General features: G+C 42.8%; 1 protein-coding gene across 1 annotated transcript; it reads right to left on the bottom strand.

The window, feature by feature from the left end:
- Positions 1-941: 941 nt before the first annotated feature.
- On the bottom strand, positions 942-14,066 carry HTR5A (5-hydroxytryptamine receptor 5A). The gene is made up of 2 exons (XM_004597515.2): positions 13,326-14,066; positions 942-1,986 (listed from the first exon to the last, which is right to left on the bottom strand). Exons 1-2 carry the CDS (start codon positions 14,064-14,066, stop codon positions 1,654-1,656), a joined length of 1,074 nt encoding a protein of 357 aa, XP_004597572.2. The 3' UTR covers positions 942-1,653.
- Positions 14,067-14,478: the final 412 nt, after the last annotated feature.

The raw sequence follows: 14,478 nt of genomic DNA, 5'->3' as shown, positions 1-14,478 counted from the left end.
TTGGGTGGGGCTCGGTAGGGAGTTCAATCCAGGATTCCCCCATGGGTGGCAGAAATCCAGTGACTGGAGCATTAGCACCATCTCCCAGGGGTTGCATTAGCAGGCAGCTGGAGCCAAGAACCACAGGCATTTGTCAAAGCCAGAGAGACTAATATTGCACACAGGTGTCCCAATAAGGGCAAAAATCCACCCCCTCCTATATTTGTAGTCAAAAAACTCTTTAGGATGATAGCAGTTACACATTTAATGGATAGGAGAAATATTTTTAAGTTTATATGACTTTAGGGATTTTTTTTAATAACCCCATAATTTTTCCTTCTTAACAAGAAGTATCTCATTATCTGGGAACCCCTCTGCAAAGATTCCACAATAGTCACAAAAAGTTACCCTGTCATTAAGCTTAGTGAAATAAGGCAATCCTAAAAGGACAAATATTATATATTCTCTCTGATACAAGGCAACATTCATGCAAAGTACAAAACAAATAGATATATAAGTAAACATATAAATATATACATACACATATATTCTCACAGATGAATTGCATAATGGAGACCCACATATCAGGAAATGAAAACACATTACAGTATACATCTTCACTTTCAAATAAAAGAGTCCCAATGAATCTATTGAATATATTTTGACAATATGATTCTACCATTACCTGTAAATACCTATGATGCCATGACTCATTTAAATAGTGGATTGTTGGACTCATGACTATTGGGGGAAACAGTGTGGCAAGGGGAAGAATGCGGAGGGAGGTAAGAAGTGGAGGAGGGAAGCCTTATACCTGCAAAACCATATCATGGAAAATAATAATGAAAAAAATCCATAACTTCTTGCCAGCTATGATCTGAAACAAAGGCTTTCGCTCACAATGTCTGAATGTAAGTTCACGTCTATGAAACTGATAACAAATAAGCAAGCTTGACAGATAAACCCAAACTGGTAGATATTTCTAGCATTTACAGACAGTTCACAATGGAAGGAAGTATTTACTTTGGCTCTTAGTGCTTGTTCCAACTCCATGGGCTGCACTTTGTAGTAAATTGGCCAGTTAGCATACCTTACACGAACAGCATCAGTATTCATTGGTCTTACAGATGGAACTATGTGCCTTAACATGTTTGAAGACAATATTTAGTGGGCAAATATTGGGACATACCCAGTGAGTGTTAAGGTATGCCTACTAGGACCACACAGCAGAACAAACTGTTCCAGAAAATTTGGAATTATGATCTGCTATTTCCAGATATCCCATTGCAATCTCTCACTTCTGTCATCTACTCGCAACCAGCCCATGTTGTTTTACCTCCTCCTTCCCATCTGACTTGTTTGACTTCCATCCTGGAGCAGCTTTGTTGGAGGAAAGGGCACTTTGTGGACAATCTCCGTGGCTGTTAGTGTGGGGTGAGGGAGAGTAAACAGATCAGATAAATGAGGTCACCAAACTTCCTGTAAAACCTCATCTTCCTTCATCCACATGCGGAAGTGATGCTGATTTGGTTCCGAAGATGATCTTGCAGTACTTGAAGGTTTTATCTCTTCCATGGAGCTCTCTAGGGTGGAGGCGTAGAAAGAGATGAAACTGCACATCTCCCTGGGTTTTTGAGAGAGTTCTTTTTTTTTTTTTTTAACAAGGACTCATACTCAATGTTGTCTAGAAAAGAAGTTCTTGAAGGCACTGCTGTAGTTTTTGTTGAAGGCTGTGTAGATGAGGGGGTTAAAAAAGGAGTTGGAGTAGCCAAGCCAAAGGAAAAGGCTTTTCCAGATGGCAGGGATGTCACAGGAGCAGAGGGGACTGATGAGCTCCGTGATGAAGAAGGGGATCCAGCAGAGCACGAACACCCCGATGAGGATGCCCACCATGAGAGCCGCTCTCTGATCCTTCTGTTCTCTCCACGTGTCCCCTTCAGTCTGGAAGGTGACCGTGGCATGGCGGGCAGTGAATGCCATCTGGGGCTGCTGGGCAGAATCCTTCACCTGTAAAAGATAAGCAGAGGCTGTGTGGAGAGTCATTTCCCCATCACTTTAGGTTTGGGATAGGGTGGAAGGCCTGACCTCTGTACATCCACTTCAAAAGAAGGTCCTTGATGTTTAAGTGCAGGATAAGGCAGCTTTGTGAAACTCACCTGTGACATGCACATAAGGCAACAGAGCCAGAGTACCAGCTCACATCTTAGAAATGAATGGAGAGCTGGAACATGCACTGTAAATGTGATCAGGATGGATTCTCTATTGCTTTCTGTTTAATCAACGGCATTGAAATACTTATGAACAGGGTTTGGGCATGTATGATTTATTAGCAAAGCTCCACAAGTGCAAATGCTCCTTAGATTACAATGGGATCACATGCCAAATAGTACATTACAAGCTGAACTCAATATATCTAGCTTACTAAATGTCACATTGTAAGAACACACTATAGACTATGGGCTGTTGAGGCCACATGGCTGATTGGGAAGTGTGGCTTTTGGCTATTACCTAGCATCTGAGAGAGTACTATTGCTAGCTTGGGGAAAAATTAAAAAATCAAAATTCCAATCACAGTTTTCACTGAATGCCTATCATTTTTTTCACTAGCAATGTTGAAAAATCATGCAGTGCATGAATTAATTTAGGGACTGTAAAAGAAAAGTGTTAGATCACCAATCCTTACCAGACTCCTTTATTACTGTCAAAAGCAGATTTTCTGAAGTCCTAATAACTTTTAAGTCCTCTAAAATACTAGAATTTTTCAAGAACCCTTCCTCTGTTGTGCTTCCTCACACATTCTGCTCCTTTTCAAAGGCTCATCTATTTTTATTTGAAAGGCAGATTTACAGAAAGAAGAAACAGAGTTTTAAAAGTTCACTCCTCACATGGCCACAGGAGCCAGGAGCTTCTTCCGGGTCTCCCAATTAGGTGCAGGAGCCCAAGGACTTGAACCACCCTCTGCTGTTTTCCAGGCCACAATGAAGGAGGGGGGTTGGAAACGAAGCAGCCAGGACACAAACTGGCACCAATATGGGATGCTAGCAGATGGAGGCTTAGCTTGCTGTGCCATGGTACTGACCCCACATATTCTACTCTGTAAGGCACATGTCTTGACAGAGAATCTGTATTTCTCTTGATTTATTCTGTTTCTCACGTCCTCATTCCTGTATCAACATAGAAAACACAGACTGCCAACTCTTGGACTCCATCCTGTTGAATGCTCCCAAATGCTCTGCAATGTAAATTCCTGCAAGGTCGAGCCGCCCAGCTTCATTTCTTTCTCTTAGGAATCAGTCCCATCTTTCCAGTCCAAATTTCAGCTCCTAAGACAATGGAACCAATGAGAGTCTGAGAATGGGGTTGGTAGATGTTTAAGTTTTGGAAGTTTGTAATGCCTTCAGACTTAGAAGGAATCCTAAGACTGAGGAGGAAAACTCTGTGAGTTTGCTAGGCCACAGTTTACACATGAGATTCTAGACACAAAGGCAAGATTTTAAGCATTGACAAGTCAATGGAACGTTGGGATGAATGCCTGTATTACAACAGTGCTTTCTTCTTGCTCAGGAGTTGGCTCCTCAGACATATGGCTGGGTTTCTTGGTCTTGTCAGCTAGGTTTGTATTAACATTTCAACTTCTTGGCAGAGAGGCTGCACCATTCTTCCAAAAGACAGAGGTCAAAACAGAACATCTATTACTCTGATCTGCTGTCCCAGCATGGATTCAGTGAGTTAACAAATCAGTTGATCCAATCAAAACAGAGCAATTTCTGGGCCACTCATCTTTTGGTGAGGGAGACTGCCTGAACCTTCAATCTTATTATTCCCAACTTGAGCATTCTGTAACTTGAACACATTTTAAAAGGACAATGACACTGCTTTTCCTCAAGCACCACAGGGACTGAAGGCAACAGGCAGTTGGTAGAGTGGAACCAGCTTTTCTCTAACCCACTTGATCAATTCATGGCTACATCTGTGATGTGTAGTTAGAAGGAACTGATTTGGCTGCCTACAAAGCCAGCATCCCATTGGATCCTGGTTTCAGTTCAGACTGCTTCCCTTTCAGTCTAGCTTCCTGCTGATGCATCTGGAGAAACAGCACAAGATGCTGAGAACACTTGGGTTCCTGCCACCCACATGAGGAACCCAGATGGAGCTCCAGACTCCTGGCTTCTGTCTGCGCCAGACTCAGATACTGTGGCCATTTGGGAAGTAAACAAGTGGGTGGAAGATTCTCTCCCTCCTCTCTCTTTCTCTGTAAGCCTGTTCTGCCTTGAAAATAAATGAATTTTCTTTTTAAAAAAGGGAACTGACTTATTTATCACAGAGCATAAACAAGGCAGAAATAGCACCCTTATGGTTAAGGTAACAATAATGGATTATAATTTATTAAATCTGTACAGCAGCATTACTCCTGTTTATATGAAAAATGACAAAACACCAAATCAACAAATATCATGCAATTAAAATCCCATAAATATTAAAACAAATGTGGTATCACACGGCAATTCTTAAAAAATATTCAAAATAAGAAGTGAAAATCTTTTTCTGTACTCCATTGTCATCCCTGGATGGAATCAATATTGCTTTTTCTGATTCTATGAATACCTAACTAAGCACATACTTCAGCAGAGACATTTATGGAGATCAAGCATGATATAGGATATCTAGCTTAGAGGGTTTTTTTTTTTTTGTCAATAAAGAGAACAAAATTCATTGCTGTGGTCTACAGGTATGTTGCTTCCAAAACTCTTGCTGAAACCTAATCCTCAATATAACATGTTAATGATATTTAGAATTGGGATCTTTGTGAGGCCATGAGAGTGTGAATCCCAGGGTTGGATTGGTGGTTTCATAAGAAAGGGAAGAGAGACCCAAGCTCACACACTTTTTCTGTCTCCACATGAGCTGCCACATACCATGTCAGGACTCTGCAGTTTCCCTTCACCCTGCCAGCCAGAAAGCCCTCATGAGACGTAGCCCCTCAATTTCATTTTCTTTATAAATTACCCAGACTGTGTTATTCAGTTACAGCAACAGAAAATAGACTAAGACATCCACCAATTTCCTTGCTAAAAATCAGCCTCAAAATGTCAGCAGGGAATACACTTTTCCCCCGTTGTCCACAGATGACTTAGAACAATTCCTGTTGAATTCTTCTATCCCCTGTAAACTGGTAACATGGAATGCTAGAGATGATGGTTACACCAGAGATGCTGCTTATGTTGGGCATGGTGATATGGGTCATACAGGGGATACTGATCACACTGGTGATGCTGCCTATACTGCAGCCATTGGTCACACTGATCAGCACTGCTCATGCTGCGGATGGTAACACTGGGTACCCGAAATCACGCTAATGATGTGGCCACACGGAAGGCACCAGTCACAGTGGAGATACTGCTCACACTGGTGAGGATAATGCTGGTGACACTTGGGTTTTTCTTTGAGTCGGGCATTTTTTGTAGTTTAGTCATCCAATTCTGCATTTTTCAGAAAACCACATAGTTCTCTTCCATGTGAAATGCGGATCATTGTACTGTGGCTCATCTTTCAGTGTTGCATTCTACATCAATGCACTTGACAGAGAATGTCACCAATGTATCTGGGATGATATAGATTCCAGATGCCAAGGGCACCTTGTTTATTAGTTTTGAGACTCTGGCATCTTCAAACATAGATTTACTTGTTCATTATGTGACATCGTGATGTGTAGACCACTTAGCTCTCTGATCTCTACTAAGACATGATTGCAATAAGGTACTTGACCAAACCTAGACAAAAATGTTAATTGCTTTAGGTATTCAACATGTTAATTGGCACAATTACAAAAATAAGAGTGTTTTCTTTCGCTCAAAAAGTGAATATTGTGGCCAAACTAGATTTTTCTAATAATTTCTTAAATGCATTTAAAACACATACCTCACAATTTCAGATTCACACATAAACTTTCCCCCCCAAATTTCTGTTTCTTTCCATTTTATTTGAAAGAGAGAAAAACAAGGAAAAAAACAGAGGTGCTGGTTTCACCCCTTAAATGCTCATGACAGCCAGGATTGGGTTGGACCGAATCCAAGAGTTCAAACCTCAGTCCAAGTTACCTTTGAGGACAGCCTTCACCTACTGCCTCCCAGGACGTGCGCTATCAGGAAACTGGACTGGAAGTGAAGGGTCCAGGATTAAGACCAGATACTCTCATGTGGGATGCATAAGTCCCAAGCTGCATCCCAGCTGCTGTGTCATTTTCCCTCCCCCCAAAATAAGTTCTTTCGGAATAGGTAGGTGTGTTACAGCTTCCATCCTGTTAAAATGACTTCACAGTGAATAATTATTTATTGATTAACAGAATCTAGTGGGTTCTGATGTCTTCTCTAATCCTTCTGCCTTACTTCCCTATTAATGTCATAGATAACCAGTATATTTTCCTCAATAGTTGATATTGAAAGTAAGAAATAAAGAATCATACCTCTGGGCTGGCACTGTGGCTCAGTGGGTTAATTCTTGATGCCAGCATCCCATCTCTGGGCACTTGTTTGAATCCAGGATGCTATGCTTCCTGTACCTGTTACTGCGCCTGGGAAAACAGCAGATGGCTCAAGTACTTGGGCCCCTGCCAGTCATGTGGGTGACCTGGATGGAATCCCTGCTTTCCAGGTTTAGCTTCAGCTTGATCCAGTCATTGAGGGCATTTGGGGAGTAAACCATGGGTGGAATATCTCTTTCTTTTTTCCCTCTAACTCTGCCTTTCAAACAAATAAAATAAATCCTTTTTAAAAATAAATTTAAAAACAGAGTTGGGACCAGCCCATAGCATCAGGTTAAGCCTCCACCTGCAAGACCAGATCCCATATAGGCACTGATTTGAGTCCTGGCTATTATATACGAAGGAGAGAGAGACTCACCCCCTGGTTCACTCCTTAAAAGGCCACAGTCGCTGGGCTGGACCAGGCTGAAGTCAGGAGCCAGGAGTCTCATGTGGGTCTCCCATATGGATGCAGCACCCCAAGCACTTAGGCCATCCTCTGCCTTCTCAATCCCATTATCAGGGAGTTTGAAGTGGAGCAGCTAGGACTTGAAATGGTGCTCCAAGGAGTGCCAGTGTTAACAAGCAGCAGCTTAATGTGCTGGGCCACAGTGCTATCCTCACAAACCATTCTTTATTTTTATTTATTTATTTGTTTTCTGCAAACATCAGTAGTTTATTGTTTATTTAGTCTAAACACATTCAAAATGGAAAGTCAAAGAATATTTTCTACGTGAAACAAACTAGATTCTACTAACATGTAATTCTTAACACTTTACAGCAATGACGGTAACCCACCATCTTCTAGACCTATCAAAGCCAATGGTAAAGCCAATTCGGTTCTATTGAGGCATAAGGATAGATTATTCTCATCAAAAACTAGAATTAATTCTGCACGTAACTGCAGATGTAGATGAATATTTTACTCTATTTCATGGAAAAGGGGACAAAATGCTGAAAGTCCACAGTACTGCAGGTGAACAGTCACCATGTAAACTTCTCCACGTGGTGGTTTAACTTTTATTCATGGTATGTAAAGACTGAAGCTGAATGGCTCCTTGTTCTACTGTTCTGTTACACTTAACAACTGTCATAACTTTTGGTGCCAAAACAGTTTCCAGTTTTCACACACACACACACACACACACACACACACACACACACACACACACGTACTGAGCAGTGCTCTAGTTGGATTAATGTGACAGAATGACATCTATAAAAGAAGCTTGCGGGCCTGACATGGTAGCCTAGCAGTTATATTCCTCGCCTTGCAAGTGCCAGGATCCCATATGGGCGCCAGTTCTAATCCCAGCAGCCCCGTTTCCCATCCGGCTTCCTGGTTGTGGCCTGGGAAAGCAGTTGAGGATGGCCCAAAGCCTTGGATCCCTGCACCGGCGTGGGAGACCTGGGAGAGGCTCGGGGCTCCTGGCTTCAGATCGGCACAGCTCCGGCTGTTGCAGTGACTTAGAGAGTGAATCATTGGACGGAAGATCTTCCTTTCTGTCTCTTCTCTTATCTGTATATCTGACTTTCCAATAAAAATAAAATAAATGTTCAAAAAAAAAAAAAGAAGCTTGCCTATTTTAAGTCCTTCTTTTAATTCATTAACCAAGATTTTTCCTCCTCAGAGCAGAGAATGTTACAACAGTCAACTCAGTTAACACATCTTAGAACATTTTATTAGACCTTCAAAATCCTGTGTTGTCATATGTAATCAGTTTCCAACCACTAACCAAAACTACACAACAGCTCTTTATTTATTGATTAATGATTTATTATTGAGTATGATCTTTAGGTAATAAAGGGAAAATGTACATGATTGTGTTTCTCTAATTGAAATTATCAATTACAATTCAAATTATAATAGCAAATTATTAAAATGTGGGACAAGGCAGAAGACCTGCTTTACTTTCAGGTCATTCACTTATTTGACATGCTATAGATATGTTCTCTGTGGGCCTAACTGAAAATAAACACCAAATGGGAATTACTTGATGATTGGTGCTACTTAAAACAATTCTAAACTGAGGTCCTCCATAGAACTAACAAAGGAAGAGACATAGATGGACGTTGACTACTAAACCAGGAACTTTGGAACAATCAGATGATCACATGAATTAGTGACCATCCTCATCATACAGTAGACAATTGTCCCACAGCTTCACTAACAGACCACATCTCAAGAACAAGTCCTGGTCTATAGGCTATTTGAGACCAAACTTCTCAATGTCAACCCAGAACCATTCATTGCTCAATAGAACCACAGGCTAAGTAATTCCAAGATCTTATTCCAACATCCTTAAAGAGCTTCCTTGCTTTACAAAGAACCCAAAGGGATAAAGTATTTTCAGAGAATAGACTTCTCAGGATAGTGGCCCCATTTTTTTAAAAGGATTTTGTTTATTTTTATTGGAAACTCAGATTTTCAGAGAGAAGGGAAGACAGAGAGATCTTCCATCCACTGGTTCATTCCCCAGGTGACCTCAATGGCTAGGGCTTAGCTGATCTGAAGCCAGGAGTCAGGAGCTTCTTCTGGGCTTCCCACACAGGTGCGGTCCTAAGCTTTTGGACCATCCTCTACTGTTTTCTTATATCACAAGCCTGGAACTGGAAGGGAAGTGGAGCAGCTGGGACACAGACCAATGCCCATATGGGATCCTGACACATGCAAGGTGAGGACCTTAGCCGCTAGCTTACTGCACCAGGCCCGATAGTGAACCCATTTATACAAATCAAATAACTAGATTTGTTGCTATATTGAAATGTTGCCATGGCAAACAATGCCTACTTTGGTTAGCATAATGCACTCTGCGACCTCATCTCTCTGGCTTTAACAAATCAGTCTAAATATCCTAACCCAAACTAATAGAATAGCTTTACATTTTCTGTTGGCCAACTTTAGAGTTTATTCCATAGCTAATACATCACATTGTTGCTGGAGTAACAGAGAAGTAAAATCGTCTATACATAAGATAGAAGAAAAACCAATCTAGTTACCCAAAAAAGACACACAAGAAAACTTTGGAACTGATCTTTTTTGGTTTTGTTTTGTGTTTGTTTTTTGTTTTTCAATCAGAACTGAGATGTTATGGGTTAAAACTAGGGACAGCCTGTGGTCTCTTCCTAAAACATTTCTAGCTTCACTTGTTTGTCTCACAGTTGTTCTGGGTCTCTTCTTCATAACTTTATATGCTTCTCTGCAGTACTGTGTTTGGCAGATGATTCAATACATGACTAAGACACAGGATAAAAATCATGCTGACTGATTACAATCTGTGCATCGGCTTTCCACAGAGAGGTTTCATCTGTAAGGAGAACCATTAGCTGTGAAGATCAGGATGATCCTGAAGTTTGACTGAATGAGAATCCAAGTGGGGGGACAAAGAAGTTAATCTATGTGAATCAGAAACAATCTTGGGTTGGCATTGTGATACAGTGAGACACCTGCAGCCAGTACTGTGCCCAGCTGCTCTATTTCGGATTCAGCTCCCAGCTAATGTGCTTGGCAAAGCAGTGGAAGGTGGCACAGATGTGTGGGCTGCTGTCAGCCATGTAAGAAGCCTAGAAGCTAGCCAGTTCTGGCTTTGAACTGGCTAGCCTCACTGTTGGAATGTAGGCAAAAAATTTGTTCTCTCTTCTGTCTCTCCTTTTTTTCTTTCTTTCTCTCCATTCCTCCCTCCCTCCCTCTCCTTTTACCTCTCCCTCTCTCTATATATAATTCTTACAAATACATTTCCTAAAAACCAAACAAAATTCTTAATGAAGATAGATTTACAAGCCAACTTGTTGGTGTCAGGCCCCCAGTTTTGAAAGTCAATCCTCCAGAAATGAACTCACTTCCATAAACATCCATTGTGGTAACAACCATTCATCAGCAGCTTCTTATCCAGTTGATGTCACCCCACATATACCTCTACAGCCCCCTACTGCTTGAACTCTATCCCCCCCCAAAAATACCTTAGGTCAGCATTCTGCTCTGTCCAGTGAGGTTGCACCTGACCAGTGCAGAGATCCCTCAGCCCAGTTTCATTTCAGATCTCTACTAGTGATTTTATCATCCTTTGACATAAAGCAGGATTATTTCTCTTATGTAATCACTTCCTATCTCAAAGCCTGACTGAAATTAAAGCTCCAATATGTATTTGAGTAAGACTAAACAGAAAAAGAAAAAGAAACAGGAAATATGCGTTATGGTTTCCCTAGGTAACACAGCTGCTGAAAAGACTGTGCTTAGAAACCTCAATACCCACTAGCATGCAGAATTCAGGAGGCCTGATTTGTAATTAATCCTTCAGCAAAATACAAAGACAGGGGTAACCCAGGTGTTACATGCATAACCCTAGATCATGGAGTAGCCTTGCAAAGCCAATGGATCCATTCTGAAAGTAGTCTGACAGGAACAGACACTGTGGCACAGCAGGTTAAGCTATTGCTTGGGCAGCCCTCATCCCATATTGAAGTGCCAGAGGTTGAGTTTTCATCTGATCCTTCCTGCCAGTGATCCTGAAGACAGTAGATGTCCATGTGAACCAAAAGTTCCACTTTTACAAACTTTAAGGGTTGTAGGGGGAGGGAAAAGGGAACACAGGTACAGTTTGTACATATGTAGAGTATTTTAAGGATCGCCATAACACCCACCTCCATAGCTTCAAATACAGGTAAAGTATTTTCAGAGAATAGACTTCTCAGGATAGTGGCCCCATTTTTGTTTATTTTTTATTGGAAACTCAGATTTACAGAGAGAAAGCCAGACAGAGAGATCTTCCATCCACTGGTTCATTCCCCAAGTGACCTCAATGGCTAGGGCTTAGCTGATCTGAAGCCAGGAGTCAGGAGCTTCTTCTGGGCTTCCCATGCAGGTGCAGGGTCATAATGTCAGCCCCACCTGTTACAGACATTGGGGAGTGAATCAGAGGCTAGAAGATCTCTTCTCTGTTTCTTTCTCTCCCATTCAACTAAGTGGGTAAACAAAGCTTAAAAACCTGTTTTGGCAGAGAAAAAAAAATCAGTATCTGTACTACAAGAAATAAACATATTTTTATAATTCCGTTTTCATTAATTTCTAGAAGTACGTGTGTGTGTGTGTGAAGGGAGGGAGGGGAAGAGTGAGACAGAAATGAAGAGATGCAAGCCCAAAGATGTCAAAATGCTTTCCTTCAGCTGTCAGCAATGCAATGAAATGAAGGAACCCTTCACCTTTTGACAATAAGCCCTGAGGAAGATGTATAATTGATTTCCTCTTTTCAAGCTGTGTTTGGTATTAAGTCTAAGTCACATTGTCTTCCAGAATCATCCTGGCAGAAGAGGAATCATGGAAGAAGAAGGGCCCTCGGAGGAGGCCAGCTGCCTTGTTCCTGACCTGGCTCACGCACATAAAACAAAGCTCCAGGCATTCTAGTGGGAGCTCTACCATTATGATTTATCTTTACAATTGACATTTTGATCTTAATTACTCCTTATGGAGGGCTGTCCTTGCACACTGTATCTCTGCATTGTACAATATTTAACAACACCTCTGACCTCTACACTTCAGGTGCCACTAGCACCTTCTATCTGGGTTTTGAGAATCAAAAATATCCCCAGATATTCCAAATGTTCCCATGGTTGGAGTCTGGTGGCAGGGGCAATGTCATTCTTAGCTGAAAACTTTGGTTCTAGTAAAAAGGACAAGTAGCCATCTAGCCAATTTCCTTCTCTGTTCCTTAGCTACACCACAAGGCTAGTTTGAAAATTATAATCAAAATTACCTATTGCGATCTTATTATTTAAAAAAAAAAAAGACCTCACAGTGAATGTCAATTTCACTCACTACACAAACCCTTGGGCAATAATGAGGTCTTCATCTCTCCTTTACACCTGACCAAGCCTACAGAATGTTCTTAGTAGGCTTCATTGAAATGAGTTTATTGCTCAAGAGGCACTAGCCAAAAATATGGGTTGTGTCAGTTCCTGGTATCACTTAAATATGTGAATAAAGCTCAGGGAATCATCCTTGGTACTCAGTATGTCCGGGTGGGATGACAGCAGCCTTCACGTCCAATAAAATTCAACTCTCTTAGAGTTTCAGACTGTTGAGTCACACGGTCAGATTTGGAAGAGCTAATAAAAGGCAGGAAAGTGTAGGTGTGAAGAAGATAAGATTTGCTTGTTACTGTAGTGGTTGTCATAAATTAAATGACACTTGTAGAGGGCTGGGGAATTGCCTACTTTGGATTTTTAATTTCCTCCAGTAACAGGTTGTGGAGTGGTCCTCAGTCATACATATAACCTGAGAGAGCTTGGTGGAGTGTAGGATTCAAATGGATTCAGAGAGTCGTTCCACAAGGCAGTGGGAGCAGATAACAAAGACAGGCTTTTACAAGCAACATCTTTACTGTTAGATCAGGAGGGGAGGATGCTGTAAAATAGCGGTTAGTAACCTAGGAGATGGCATGTATTTGCAAAAATCAGGTGGTATAATTTGTGAAGAAGAAAATGAACTGAAATTAAACACTAATCTGCTTTGCTTGGTGGAGGGCAGTCTTCCTGTCAAGTCGGGCTCTCCCTTTATCTGTGGGCATTGCTACTTTAAGAGCAGGAAACCCCATATCCCTGGAATTTGGGAAACAGATGGCATCTTATGGAAATATGTACTCAAACGCTTCGTTTTACATGTGAGGAAACAATCCATTGAATTTGAATGACGGAGATGATTCGTTCTGTGATACACAACTAAAAGAACAAAATAAGCCTGTGTCCCAGGCGAGCCAAAAAGTTCCACTTTCTACAAACTTCTAGGGTTGCTGGGGGAGTAGGGTATTTTAAGGATCGCTATAGCACCCACCTCCACAGCTTCAGATACAGGCGACACGCTGTTGATCTTCCTGGAGCCCACGCGGAACTTGGCGGCCTTGTAGATCTTCCAGTACACAAACAGCACCACGCAGAGTGGCAGGTAGAAGGCGCCCACCGTGGAAAATACTGTGTAGGAGGGCTCACGACTGACTTGACACTCCTCGCTGCCCTCAGAGTACGTCTCCCCCCAGCCGAAAAGCAGCGGGGCCAGAGAGATGACAGCAGAGAGCGCCCAAGTGAGTGCAATCATCATGTTGGAGATCCGCTTGCGGGCGCGGAGCGTGTATTCCAAGTGGCGGGTGATGGACCAGTAGCGGTCCAGGGCGATGGCTGTCACGTTCCAGATGCTGGCGGTGCAGCAGAGCACGTCACACGCGATCCACAGCTGGCACAACCGGCGGCCCAGCTGCCAGCGGCGCCCAGACAGCTCGTGCACCAGGCTCAGCGGCATGACCAGCGCGGCCACCAGCACATCCGAAATGGCCATGGAAGCAACCAGGTTGTGTGGCACTCGATGGAAGGTGCGTACGCGGAAGATGGTCGCCAGCACCAGCAGGTTCCACGCGAACGTAGCCGCTACCAGAAAGCCCAGCAAGGTCAGAACAAGCACACCGAAAACAGAGACGAGGTGTGGGCTGGGACGCAGGTCTTCTGTGCCAAGGCTACGGTTGGTCTCCAAAGGCGATGAGGTGACATGGGAACACGAAGTTAAGTTCACAGGCAAATCCATCTCTGAGTTAAGAAGCCAACCCAGGATGTGTTTAAAGGGGCTTTCGGGGAACTTAAGGTGAAGGCTGCGCCCAGAGCCAATCCGGATGTTTGCAACCTTTGGCCAGCGGCGTATTTCTTGGAAGTGCCTGTGAATTTGTCCCCAGCCTCCTGCCAGTGGGCGCCTCTGGGAGATGTGGTGGTGGAGAGGAGGGCGCTCGCTGCGCTGTAAGCCGCGATAAGGTTGGAGCCCTCAGAGGCTAGGAAAACAGAAGCAAGGAACTGCGTCTGGCAGCCGGAGCCAAGCCTGGGCTGTCACATGTTCAGGACTGTTCACCTGGAGGAGACGGCTGTCTGTGTCGCCCAGAACCGAGCAGCTTCCAGCTCGCGGGGGTAAAGCCAGGCAGCAGGGTCTGGTGCGTCAGAGCAGCAGC

The sequence above is a fragment of the Ochotona princeps genome, chromosome 2 (genome assembly GCF_030435755.1).
Source record: "Ochotona princeps isolate mOchPri1 chromosome 2, mOchPri1.hap1, whole genome shotgun sequence".
NCBI lineage: Eukaryota > Metazoa > Chordata > Mammalia > Lagomorpha > Ochotonidae > Ochotona > Ochotona princeps.
The sequence above is the reverse complement of the archived record's forward strand: the minus strand, read 5'-3'. Positions and strand labels throughout refer to the sequence as shown.